This window comes from Spermophilus citellus, assembly GCF_964194105.1.
Source record: "Spermophilus citellus genome assembly, chromosome: 7".
Lineage (NCBI taxonomy): Eukaryota > Metazoa > Chordata > Mammalia > Rodentia > Sciuridae > Spermophilus > Spermophilus citellus.
The window spans coordinates 27,097,094-27,110,140 of NC_138188.1; the positions used below are offsets into that span (position 1 = coordinate 27,097,094).

Below are 13,047 nucleotides of genomic sequence, written 5' to 3' on the forward strand. Positions count from 1 at the left end.
AGTCAGAAGGGGGGAGATGCTGAGGGCCATTGCCAAGTAGGAATGACGCATCGAAATTTCCTTGCCAGCGTACCCCATGTTAAATGGACTTGCCTTGGAAATTCGCTGTGACATTGCATGTGTGTTTGAGAAAGGTGACCCTGCTCAAGGACCAGGGTGGATCCAGGTTTAGGGTGTATCCTGCAGGTTTTAGGAAGTATCCCGCTCCTTGGGTTTAGGGCGTTCCCGGTTTAAGACAAGTTTAAGGCATTCCCAGTTTAAGACAACTTGAGTTTAGGGAAGTTCCAGGTTTAAGGTGTACCCTGTGGGGGGAATAGGGCGTATCCTGCTGCCTCAGGCACGCCCGATCCTTGAGTTCCCGTTGAGTTCTCGTGAGATTCAGAAAGTATTGGAAAAGAAAGCCTCGTGGAGTAGGTGAATTGGGCGGCAGGAGAACTGGGATTTCCCCAGAACGTGTGTAGAGGCCAGTGTGAGTTCGGGAATAAAGAATTGCTGTTTGAATCTACAAGGTGTGTGGTGGCTCATGATTCTGTGCCCAGCCAAGACTGCAGCACAATGGAATAGATATAAAATGAGTAGAGAAAAAGCTTTTTGTCACTGATAAGATTTTGAGGTTTTCCTATTCTTTTCTGCTCTGAACATTTATTCTTTTTGTGACAAAATGTATTTAGGGGATGATAGAAGAAACATGAGGCAAACATCTATGTTTATAACAACTCAATTCACAACAGATAAACTATTTAACCTAGAGGCCCTTCAACAGATGAATTAATAAAGAAAATGTGACATATATACCCAATGGAATATTACTCAGCCTTAAAGAAGAATGAAATTAATAAATAAAAATTTATTCATTTTCTGGTAAATGAATAAAGCTGGAAAATATCTTCCTAAGCAAAATAAGCCAATCCCAAAAAGCCAAAGGCCAAATATTTTCTCTGATATGCAGATGCTAACTCACAATAAGAAGGGGGCAGGCCAGTGGATAATAGAGGTACTTTAGGGAGAGGGGAGTGAAGGGAGGGGAGCAGGTATGGAGGTAGAAAGGTAGAATTAATCAGACATTATTACCCTATGTACATACATTATTACCCTATGTACATATATGACCTCATGACTGGTGGGATTCTACATCATATACAACCAGAAGAATGAGAAATTATACTCCATTTATGTATGATGTATCCTAGTTCATTCTAGTTTCACAAAAAACTAATTAGAACAAATTTAAAAATAAAAACAAATTAAAAAGTGGAGGAAATGAGGTGAAATCATGAAGATTTCCAAAGTACAACTTTTGTAAATATTTGGGGTTTTTTTGGGGGGGACACTCTAAATGAAAGCTGGAAAATATTATAAATAAAATAAACAACCAAACTATATAGAATATCCAAACTTTCATAGCACTCTTATAAACACTAAAGTGTTGTATATTGTAATCGCCCTCCCCCTACCTATAACATATACTAAAAGCAAAGAACTATGAGGTTTAAAATGAAACTTTATTATTTTCTGAATATTACTTGCCTGAATTTATTTCTTTTTTCTTTCCTTTTCTTAGGATCTGAGCAGCAAAGACATGAAGAGAGACTTACATATTGTTGCCCATGTGATCCGAATAGGTAATGTCCACTTTACCCATTCACATGAGTAAGACTGGCCCTACTTGGAATATGTATATATTCACTAAGCCTAAGTTTTGTCTTCTTCCCAGCTCTTTCCTTTTATTTCGGGTCTCAGGATTAGAATTTGCTTTTTGTTACTGTTGTTATTGTTTGAGTTGTAAGAGGTCAGCTGCGGCACTAGCTAGGTTTGATATAAATGAATGCATTTTTTCCCACTTGAAACCTTCTCCCTATTTGCTTTTAGATCCAAATTTTTTAATTTTATTTGTTGCTGGTGCATTATAATTACATATAATGGTGGGATTCTTTGCAAACTTTTTATTTTAAGTGGTCTGGTTTGAGACAGTCTCTCAATCACAATATCCTCTCCCTATACCTACCTTCCCCCTCAAAAATCTTACAGCAAGTTGCCAGGAATGCCAGCTTAACAGATGGTACATTCCCTTTGCTGTAGTTTGTATCCAAAATTATCTATCTATACCATATTCCACAAAATTAGACTTATTGTCATCACTCCAAAAGAAGGATAGAATTTCATTTCCACTCCAACTGAAATGAAAAAAACTGATTTTCCTTGCTGTTTTATTGTGGGTTTGTCTAAACTTCAAGTTTATGGCATAACTTTTGCAGCTCTAACTAACAAAGTTTCCTTTGTAGTTTAGGTTATAGCATATCATTTTGTACATTTTTGTCAAAGGATATTTTTTTTTAATTTTTTTTATTGATTATTTATCGCATTACATAGTTCATGATATATCATCTTTCATACATTAGACTCAAATTGTGCTTTGAACTCCCATTTTCACCCCAAATACAGATTGCAGAATCACATCTGTTACATATTCACATTTTAATCCCTTGCCCCCACCAAAAAAAAAAAAAAAACACGACTATTTTTGTGTAATTACTAAAGCATTTGTTGAGGTACTAGAATTTATAAGTCCTCTTGCCACTGTTGGCACAGTGTTGATAAATAGGAAAAGTAAGCATCCATCCACTTCACAAGAATGTTTCTATTTCCACAGTGGTTCTGGAGCACCTTTGGCAACAAAATTGGGGGCGGGGGCGGGGAGAGGAAAAGAGTCTCCTCCTTATCTGTGCTCACATAGTTTTTAATCAGCAGCAAAAAAATATTGAACTTTCTATCCTTAATTTGCCTGTCAAGTTTGTATTAGCTCATTGATTTTTCTAAGAAATTCCTAAGGTCACTCATTTATTCTCATGTGATTAATAAATGGACTGTTGTGTTAATTTCAAGATAGGTGATAAGGATGATTGACAGAGTGTGGTGCAGGAAAGGAGCCTTGGCCTATTTGGGTTTTCTCGACATAAATATCCTTGGATGATTCCCTGCAACCCTTTAGTATTACAACTTGAAGGATCTCTTAGGTCCCTATAGCTCTGGCATCCTTGAATGACAATCAGGAGATGATGGAGAGGGGCATGGAGTTCTCAGTGTGACTAGTGCTTTCTGCTCTGCCCAAGGCCGGATGCTCCTGAATGACTCCAAGAAAGGCCCTGCTCATCTGCACTACAGGCGACCATATGGTTGTGCAGTCCTAAGCATCTTGGATGTCCTCCAGTCACTCACAGAATTAAAGGAAGAAAAGGATTTTGTTCTTAAAGTTTACACGTAAGTAATCAATACCAGGAATGTTAATGATTTGCAGCAAAGGACTTCTCAACACTGCCCTAAGAGCAGCTGTTTTCAAGCCTTGTAAATACAGAATCACCAGGATTTAGGGTAGGGAGGTTTTTTAAATGCAAAGATTTTAATCTACAGTTTGGGGTGGGGCCCAGCCATCTTTTTAAATAAGCATCCCAGGTGATTCTGAAATAGCTGAATTTGGAAACTTCTACCTAGAGTGGAATTCTGATTGTACAGGTTTCCTGTTCTCTCTACATATTCACTTCCTCTCCAGAATATATATATATATATATATATATATATATATATATTTGCAGAAGAACTAACAGTATAACTTTTCAAATGTCTTGGATATAAGAGTCTTCTGCCCTTCAGTTTGTAACTGATCTGGTCAGTGATTCAGATGGCTTTAAAGAATGATCATGGGCCAGTTTGCCCTGTCTTTGAAAAAGAGTCAAGTTTTTCTGAGGAGTAGAGATCTTGCTCATTATTTCTGCCACCACACATATCTAAGTCATATCCAGCCAGACATAGAATTAGTTCTGCCTTATAGAAGCAGTCTGTCTCCTCATGAGTTTTCCACCACCTCACCCCCCTCCTACTTCCCCCAGGAACTCTCACATGCTAGACAGGCACTCTACCACTGAGCTATGTCTCCAGCCCCTTCCTGATCATTCTTGGTTAGCAATAGAAAAAGGAAAGTAAAGAGGAGAAACAGATTCCAGGCATGTAGTCTGCCTTTTTTTTTTAGAGAGAGAATTTTTCAATATTTATTTTTTAGTTTTTGGTGGACACAACATCTTTGTTTGTATGTGGTGCTGAGGATCAAACCCGGGCCATACGCATGCCAGGCGAGCGTGCTACCGCTTGAGCCACATCCCCAGCCCAGTCTGCCTTTTTTAAAAAATAGAGATTTAGATACAAATAAGAGTAATAAAAAAAAGATCAGTGGTGAGTTTAATGAGTTTTTTAAACAAATGTTTCTGAGAATTTTTTAAATGTTTGTCTTCGTTTTTAAGTTTTAACCTAATATCACTTTTCCATATTAAGACAAATATTGCCAATCACCATGTAAATATATCTTTACCATAATATTGTAGATTTTTCTTCATTGTCTGTTGTTCTGCCCAACTCCAACCTAAAATGATAATTACACTTAAACTGGAACTTTGTATAATCAATCTCATTTGATTAATTTCAAAATAAAAGCCAAAAATATCCTCATTACCTATTTTTCCTTCAGCTAAGTTTTGTTCAAAGCTGTATACTTTGTGCGGTGAGGATCTTATTTTGAAATAGCAACATACAAAGAAAAATTTAGCCATTTCTGTCCTGCTTCCATTCGTCAGTCACAGACCTTCTCCATATCCTGAGTTTCTTTATTGGCAGGAGGCAGACCTACTTCATCATATGCTTTCCTCCCTTTGAAAAGACTAAACAGAAATCTGAAATCATTATTATCATCTCACTCCAATGTATTCCATCTAAGGAAAAGGAGATCTATGGAGAGCACCCCAGACTTGTTTTAAATTTTTTTTTTTTAGTTCTGAAGATCAAACACAGAAGATCAAAACATCAAGCACTTGTCTATGCATACTAGGCAAAGTGTTCTACCACTGACCTCCATTCCCAGCCCTAATTTTTAATTTTGAGACAGTCTTTCTAAGTTAAACTGCAATTCCCCCTGCCTTGGCTTCTCCAGTAGCTGGGCTAAGAATTGTATCTCTTTGAAATATATCAGCTGTTCCTTGCTTCAATGCAAATTCTCATTGCAGATGGGGGCTTACATAGCAACCCTTCTGAAGTCATGCTGTCAGGTTTAATTTGCCTAATTGCTTCTAAACAGGTTTCAGTACCAGTGTCTCACTTTGTAAGAAGTGGGATTCATGGATAGCATTTTCTTAGTCCCTCATTCTAAAAGCCAAAGAAAGATATGTTTGTAGAAATAATAGCCTTTAAATTTTTTTCTTTTGAAGAACTATAGAATTGAAATGTAGGATAATTTTTCCACTTGAAAATGTTAACAGATTTTCAAACACACTCCCAAATATATGTTTGTGAAATTGACTTTGTTTACAGTGTGGAATTCTCTTTGGATTAGTAATTTAAATCCATATCAGCACAGTTGAATCCAGCCCTCAGGAGTAGTACTCTCCAATAAATTCCAGGAGATACGTTTGTTGACTACATTGAATTTGAAGCTTAAAGGGTTTACTAATTGCTATTGATAATGCTTTAGCCTTTCTTTGACAGGATTTTGCAAGGTTAAATATGTTTTTGTATTTGATTTGCCAGAATTTTATTTAGAATTTTTACATGTATGTTCAGTAGAGATTTTAGTCTGAAGTTTTCTTTCTTTGAAGTGTCCTTGCCTGGTTTTGGAATCAGGGTGATAGTGGCCTCATAGAATGAGTTTGGAAGTACTGCCTCTTTTTCTACTTCCTGAAATAAATGGAAGAGTATTGATATTAGTTTAAAGGTCTTGTGGAACTTGGTTGTATATTCATCCGGTCCTGGGCTTTTTTTGGTTGGTAGGCTTCTGATGGCTTCTTCTATTTCGTCACTTGAAATTGATCTGTTAAAATTGTGTATATCATCCTGATTCAATTTGGGCAAATCATGTGACTCTAGGAATTTGTAAATGCCTTTGATATTTTCTATTTTATTGGAGTACAAGTTTTCAAAATAATTTCTAATTATCTTCTTATTTCTGTAGTGTCTGTTGTGATATTAGCTTTTTCATCATGTATGTTAGTAATGAGTTTTCTCTCTCCTTCTCTTCATTAGCATGGCTGAAGGTTTTTCAATTTTATTTATGTTTTCAAAGACCCAACTTTTTGTTTTGTCAATTTTTTAAATTGTTTCTTTTGTTTCAATTTCATTGATTCCAGCCCTGATTTTAATTACTTCCTGTCTTCTACTGCTTTGGTGTTGATTTGTTCTTTTATCTAGAGTTTGAGATGTAATGTTAGGTCATTTATTTTTTTTTTTCTTATTCTAAGGAATTAACTCCATGCAATGAACTTTCCTTTTAGTACTAAGTTCAAAGTGTCCCAAAGATTTTGATATGTTGTATCAATGTTCTCATTTACCTGTAAGAATTTTTTAATCCCCTCTTTGTTGCCTCTATAAACCATTGTTCATTCAATAGCATATTATTTAGTCTTCATGTGTTGGAGTAGCTTCTATTTTTTATTTTATCATTGATTTCTAATTTCATTCAATTATTATCTGATAGAATGCAGGGTAGTATCTCTACTTTTTTGTATTTTCTAAGAGTTGCTTTGTGGCATAATATATGGTCTATTTTAGAGAAGGAACCATGTGCTGCTGAGATGAAAGTGTATTTGCTCATTGATGGATCAAATATTCTATGTATGTCTATTAAATCTAAGTTATTGATTGTATTATTGAGTTCTATAATTTCTTTATTTAGCTTTTGTTTGAAAGATCTATCCAGTGGTGAAGTGGTGTGTTAAAGTCACCCAGTATTATTGTATTGTGGTCTGTTTAACTCTTAAAATTGAGAAGAGCTTGTTTGATGAATGTAGATGCTCCATATATGTTTGGGGCATATATATTTATAATTGATATGTCATTTTGATGTATGGTTCCCTTAAGTCGTATGTAATATCCTTCTTTATCCCTTTTGATTAACTTTGCTTGAAGTGTATTTTATTTTATATGAGGCTGGAAACCCCTGCTTGTTTCCGCAGTCCATGTGAGTGGTTATGTTTTTTCCAAACCTTTCACCTTCAGTCTGTGGATATAGTTTCTTATGAGATGAGTCTCTTGAAGGAAGCATATTGTTGTGTGTGTGTGTGTGCATGTGTGTGCGCGTGTGTGTGTGTGTTTATCGAATCTGCAGGTCTGTGTCTTTTGATTGGTGAGTTTAGGCCATTAATATTCAGGGTTATTATTGAGGGATGATTTGTATTCCAGTCATTTTTGTTTATTTTTGGTATTTCTTCTTTGATTGGTTTTTCCTTTAGTGTAATGCCTCCCTTTTCTGGTTTTCAGTGTTAATTTTCATTTCCTCCTCATGGAATATTTTGCCGAGAATGTTCTGTAATGCAGGCTTTCTAGTAGTAAATTCTTTTATTTATCATGGAAGTTTATTATTTCATCATCAAATCTAAAGCTTAATTTTGCTGTATGTAAGATTTTTTGTTATCCTAATTGGTTTCCCCCTGTATGTAATCTGATTCTTTTCTATTGTGGCTTTTAAATTATCTCCTTAGTCTGTATGATAGGCATTTTTATTATAATGTGCCTTGGTATGGTTCTGTTGTGGGTTTGTATATTTGATGTCCTGTAAGCCTCTTGTGTTTTATTTTCCAATTCATTCCTCATGTTTGGAAAATTTTCCGATATTATTTTATTAATGATATTGTTCATTCCTTTGGTTTGTAACTTTATGCCTTCTTCTATCACAATATTTCTTAAATTTGATCTTTTTATTCTATCCTATAATTCTTGAATGTTCTTCTCATGGTTTCTTACCATTTTCACTGTGTAGTCTACTTTATTTTTAATATTATATATTTTGTCTTCATTGTCTGAGGTCCTGTCTTCCAAGTGGTCTAGTCTATTGATGATGCTTTCAGTTGAGCTTTTAATTTGGTTGTTTCTTTCATTTCAAGGATTTCTGTTTGTTTATTTGTTCAGAATCTCTATCTCCTTATTAAAGTAATCTTTTGCTTCCTGTATTTGCCTATGTATCTCTTTATCAAAATGATCTTTTGCTACCTGTATTTGCTCTCTTATATCATCCTTTAATTCACAGAATATTTTAATTATGTACATTCTAAACTCCTTCTCTGTCATTTCTTTATTTGTGCTGGCCATGTATTTAATATTGTGGTATCTTAGTTTGTTTGGGGCACTTTCGTTCCTTTTCATGTTGTGCATGTGTCTTCCCTTCTACCAATGTGGATCCAAAGTGTCACAGTTTTTACCCTATAGGCTTATAGTGGCCCTGTAGGGTTACAACAATTCTCCTTTAATGGGGAGAACAAAATTAACAGATCCCAAAACAAACAATACACAGCCCTTAAATCAAGAAAAAAAAAATCTCGAAGGAAAATGCAAGGATTATTTTTGTTGGAGTTCAGTATCTTTCCTCCTTTCCTTCTCATCTAATAGGTGGGCTTGTCTGTTGTTAGTTGGTATCTCTGCCCTCAGTATGGTGAAGGTTATTAGGGTAGAAGGGTTAATCTTGGGGGGTGGAGCTCCTGGAGGTAGGGTATAGCACTTACTGGGGGAGTTGGGGACTGTAGGTACCTTGATATTGCTTCTAGGCCCCAGCTGGTGTCTCAAGCTAGGAGTTGCCCCACCTAAGTGACACAGATGGTGACACAAAGGTGTCCCAAGATGGAAGCGGCTGCTTTCAGAGATGGAGCATCAGGTTGGTTTGGGCTGGGTGGTGGCACTGGGTGGTGTATTCAGTGATGCAGCTTTGTGGCGTGCAGTGTTGTGGCTATCAGCTGTCTCTAAACCCTCTCCTGTGTTTCTAAGTGCAGGCTACTGTGTGTATGGGACTGTGACAGTGGTTGCAGTGTTCCAAGATTGAGGCAACCAGGGAAGCCCCGAGTTGATGGATGGGGGTTCATGGGGGAGTGGCAGCCAGAGGTCCTGCGTGTGGGCAGCAGCCAGGGATCCTGTGTAGGAGCAGTGGCCAGGATTCCTGCATGGGTGGGTGGCCAGGAGTCCTGCTTGGGCACTGGTGCCAGGGGTCCTGTGCAGGCATGCCAACCAGAGTTCCTGCATGGGCAAGCAGCTGGGAGTCCTGTGCTGATGCTGAGGTCTGGGGACCTGCACAAGCATAGTGGCCAGGATTCCTACACAGGATCAGCAGTCTGGAGTCCTCTAATAACTCACAGAGAAACAGTATTCCCACTACTTGAATCTGAGGTCACAGAGTGACACAGAATGCAGCCTCCCTCTAGCCCGCCATCTTGGATCTCCTCATATAATTCTTGTTGGCCAGAGGACAAAGGGTCATGAGCAGGAGCAGGGTATATTGTCCCTGGAGCTTTGGACAGAAGAGAAGAGTGCCAGGAGCTAAAGTGAACATTGGAGGGAGTAGATATCTATAAATGCATGTGACAACATACAGAATGGTTCTGAATATGTGATAACCACTGTTCAATTTCACAATGAAAAAAGTCCAAGTAAACATTTTAGACCAATTTTAATGAAATAATAAATAAACAAATGCTTATAACATTAAATTTATAATTTTGGTTATGATACATTTTATCATGTTATAGAAAATATGTATTATTGTTAAACCATGATGCAAAGAAAAGACCACCGACTCCAATTTTAAATCAAATTAAAGCAACTATCCAGGACTGTCCCTTTCCCAAAATCTGTGGGATAGAAGACAGTACTCCAGCTCTCTAGGAGCAAAGCTTTATAGCACAGAAAGTTGCAAAAGGGGGTGTCTTGAGAACTTACAGATAACATAATTTTTACAAGCTTAATACAAAGGCAGGTAATAGATTAATGGTCTAAATGGTTCAGTACTTAGGGAGTAAATTTAGATCCCAACATTAGAATTTATGAGGCGCCATTAGGGTTTCAGAGAGGGTTGTTATCTGGTAAGGGAAAGCCAGAATTTATGAGACGCCCCTAAGGTTTTAGAGAGGATTGTTATCTGGTTAGGGAAAGCCAGGCATGGGTGAGTTCAAGGCATGGATAGGCATTCCAAGTAAGTTTAAAGCATCAAAATACAGCCAGGCCAAATAGAAATCCTAATATTTTACAGAAAATAGAAATAAATCTTTTATAACTTTTGACAACTGGGTTTGTCATTATAGATTATGTAGACAATCACATACTATGTAAAGTTGTGAATTATTTATTCCCCACACTCGCATTTTATAAAAATAATATTCAAATTCATCACATGCAGTCATTCCATTATGTCTGCCTTGTTACTACTAAAGCCACTTTCTGAGTCAACTGGCATTGTTTTCCAAGGCACATTATTTTCAATTTCATAAGGCCAGTTTTGATGCATTACTCTTTGAATTCTTGATGATGCTTTCCCATCAGAAATTCATTTTGAGGTACAACTATTTAGTTGCTTAATAGTTTTTATTTTCATTTGTTATAATAAATCCATGTATGTGAACTCATTATGCAATAATTCACTTTTCTGCTTTTACGGTGATTCTTAAAATGACCTTCAATACTTCGATTTGGTATTCATATCCCAGGCATGATTACTAATTCTGCATAACTTTGCTCTTTTTAAAAAATTTTAAGCCAGCTCTGTTGGGTAACATTATAAGCATTAATCAAGGTCATTTCAGACTAATGTAACTTACCCAAACAGTATCCTAACGTTTACAATGAAAGGACTCAGTGAATGCCTGCTATAGTTTGGATCTGGAATGTCCCCCAAAGGCTCACATATTAAAGACTTTATCCTCAGATTGATTCTGTTGGGCCAACTTTAGTAGAGGTGGGGCCTATTGGTCATGCCCCAATGACCAATAGGCCCCACTTCTTAAAGCTGGGACCCTGACTTCTTTCTTTTTTTTTTTTTCGCTTCCTGGACATGAAACAAGTGATTCTGCTCCATTGTGGACTGAGCTCTATAGTGTACTGCCTCACTCAAAGCAACAAGGCTGTAATTGGCTGAAACCTCTAAAACTGTGAACCAAAATAATCCTTTTTCTTTTTATGAGATTTTTTATAGTAATACACAGCTAAGATGTGTCCCATAACATGAAAGAGTTTAGTAACAGAAATATCCGGTGGCAGCCTCTTCTCTGAGTGATGACTAAGCAGAAACTCTCCTAATATGTAGTGTAGACACTAGGCCTACAAACATTTTCTCAGAACACTGTCTTTGAGTTCTGTGATTCATAATTACCATATCCATGAAACTACTTTAAATTGAAGGTCCTTATTTAGAAACCATTTTTAGATGGAAGCTTCTTCTTAAATGTGTAAAGATCCATTGGGCCACTCTCTTTTTTCCCCCAAGCCTTATTAAAGAGTAATTGACAAATGTGATAATTTGATGTACATATGCATTACCAAACTATTACCACAAACAAGCTAATTAACATATTCATCACCTCACATAATTACCCGTTTTTTGTGGGTGGAGATAATGCTTAAGATCTACTATCTCAGCAAATTTCAAGATGCAATTCAGTATTGTTAAACATAGCCATCATGTTATATGTTATATCCCCAGAAATTATTTATCTTTTAAAATATATATATTTTTTAGTTTTAGGTGGACACAATATCTTTATTTTATATTTATGTGGTGCTGAGGATTGAACCTAGTGCCCATACTAGGCAAGCACTCACCACTGAGTCACAACCCCAGCCCCAAGTTATTTATCTTTTAACTGAAAGTTTGTATCTATTGATCAACATGTTCCCATTTGCTCCTTTTTTCCCAAACTCCCTGTCCTGGCAACAACCATTCTACTTAGTAGCTTCTATGAATTTGACATTTTTTTTTTTACTCCACAAAGAAGTGACATCATGCAACATTTGTCTTTTAAATCTGGCTTATTTTATTAATGTCCCCCCAAGTTCATCCATGTTGTCACAAATGGCAGAATTTTCTAGTTTATTATGACTGGATAATATAATATTTTGTGTGTGTGTATTTGTGTGTTTGTGTAGGTAAAATTTTGTTTGTCCATTCATCTATCAATGGGCAGTTAGGATGTTTCTATATCTTGGTTAGTATGAATAATGTTGCAATGAACATAAGAATACAGATATCTCTTCAAGATATTAATGTCAGCTTATTTGGATATAAATTCCAAAGTAAGGCTTGCTGGATCATACAGTAACTCTATTTTTTAATGTTTGAGGAACCTCTGAAATGTTTTCCATAATAGCCATACCAATTAATATTCCCAACAGTTCAAAGGTTCCCTTTTCTCCACATTCTTACCAACACTTGTTATTTCTTGTCTTTTGATTATAGACCTCTTAACAGGTATGAAGTGATTTCTCATTGTGGTTTTGATTTGCATTTCCATAATGATTAGTGATGTGAGCACCTTTTCATATACCTGTTGGCCATTTGTGTATTTTCTTTGGAAATATATCCATTAGGATTCTTTACTCCCTAATTTTAATGATGATGATAATTTTGCTGTTGAGTTGTATGAGTTCCTATATATTTGGATATTAACTGCTTATTAAATATATGGTTTGCAGATATTTTCTCACATTCCATAGGTTGACTTTTTATTATGTTGATTATTTCTTTTGCGGTGTAGAAGATTTTCAGTTTGATAAAATTTATTTTTGCTTTTATTGTCTGTGCATTTGTTTCCAAAAACTAATTGCCAAGACTAATGGCAAAAAGCTTTATCCCTGTTTTCACCTAGGTTTCAAGTCGTGCATTTAATTCTTTAAAAAAATATATTTTTTTAGTTGTAGGTGGACACAATACCTTTATTTTGTTTATTTACATGTGGTACTGAAGATTGAACCCCGGGCCTCACACATGCTAGGTGAGCACTGTACCACTGAGCGAAAACCCCAGCCCACATTTAATTCTTTAATTCATTTTAAATTAGTTTTTGTGTATGGTGTCAGATAAGAATTCACATGTGAATATCTTGTTTTACCATAGTCTATTATTAAAAAGATTATCCTTTTCCTATTGTATGTTCCCAGTCAAATATTAGCTGACTGAAAATGTATGGGCTTATTTTTCTGTCCCATTGGTCTATGTTTCTATTTTTATGCTAGTACCATACCGCTGGGATTATTATTTAA

At 36.1% G+C, this 13,047-nt stretch overlaps 1 protein-coding gene across 1 annotated transcript in view; it reads left to right on the forward strand.

Annotated features, from left to right (window-relative positions):
- DOCK3 (dedicator of cytokinesis 3) overlaps positions 1–13,047 on the forward strand; it is a 695,231-nt gene that overhangs the window by 503,679 nt on the left and 178,505 nt on the right. Inside the window, exons 11-12 of the mRNA XM_081301421.1 lie at positions 1,562–1,622; positions 3,111–3,258. Coding sequence (XP_081157547.1) covers positions 1,562–1,622; positions 3,111–3,258 — 209 coding nt within the window. The remainder of the gene's footprint in view (positions 1–1,561; positions 1,623–3,110; positions 3,259–13,047) is intronic.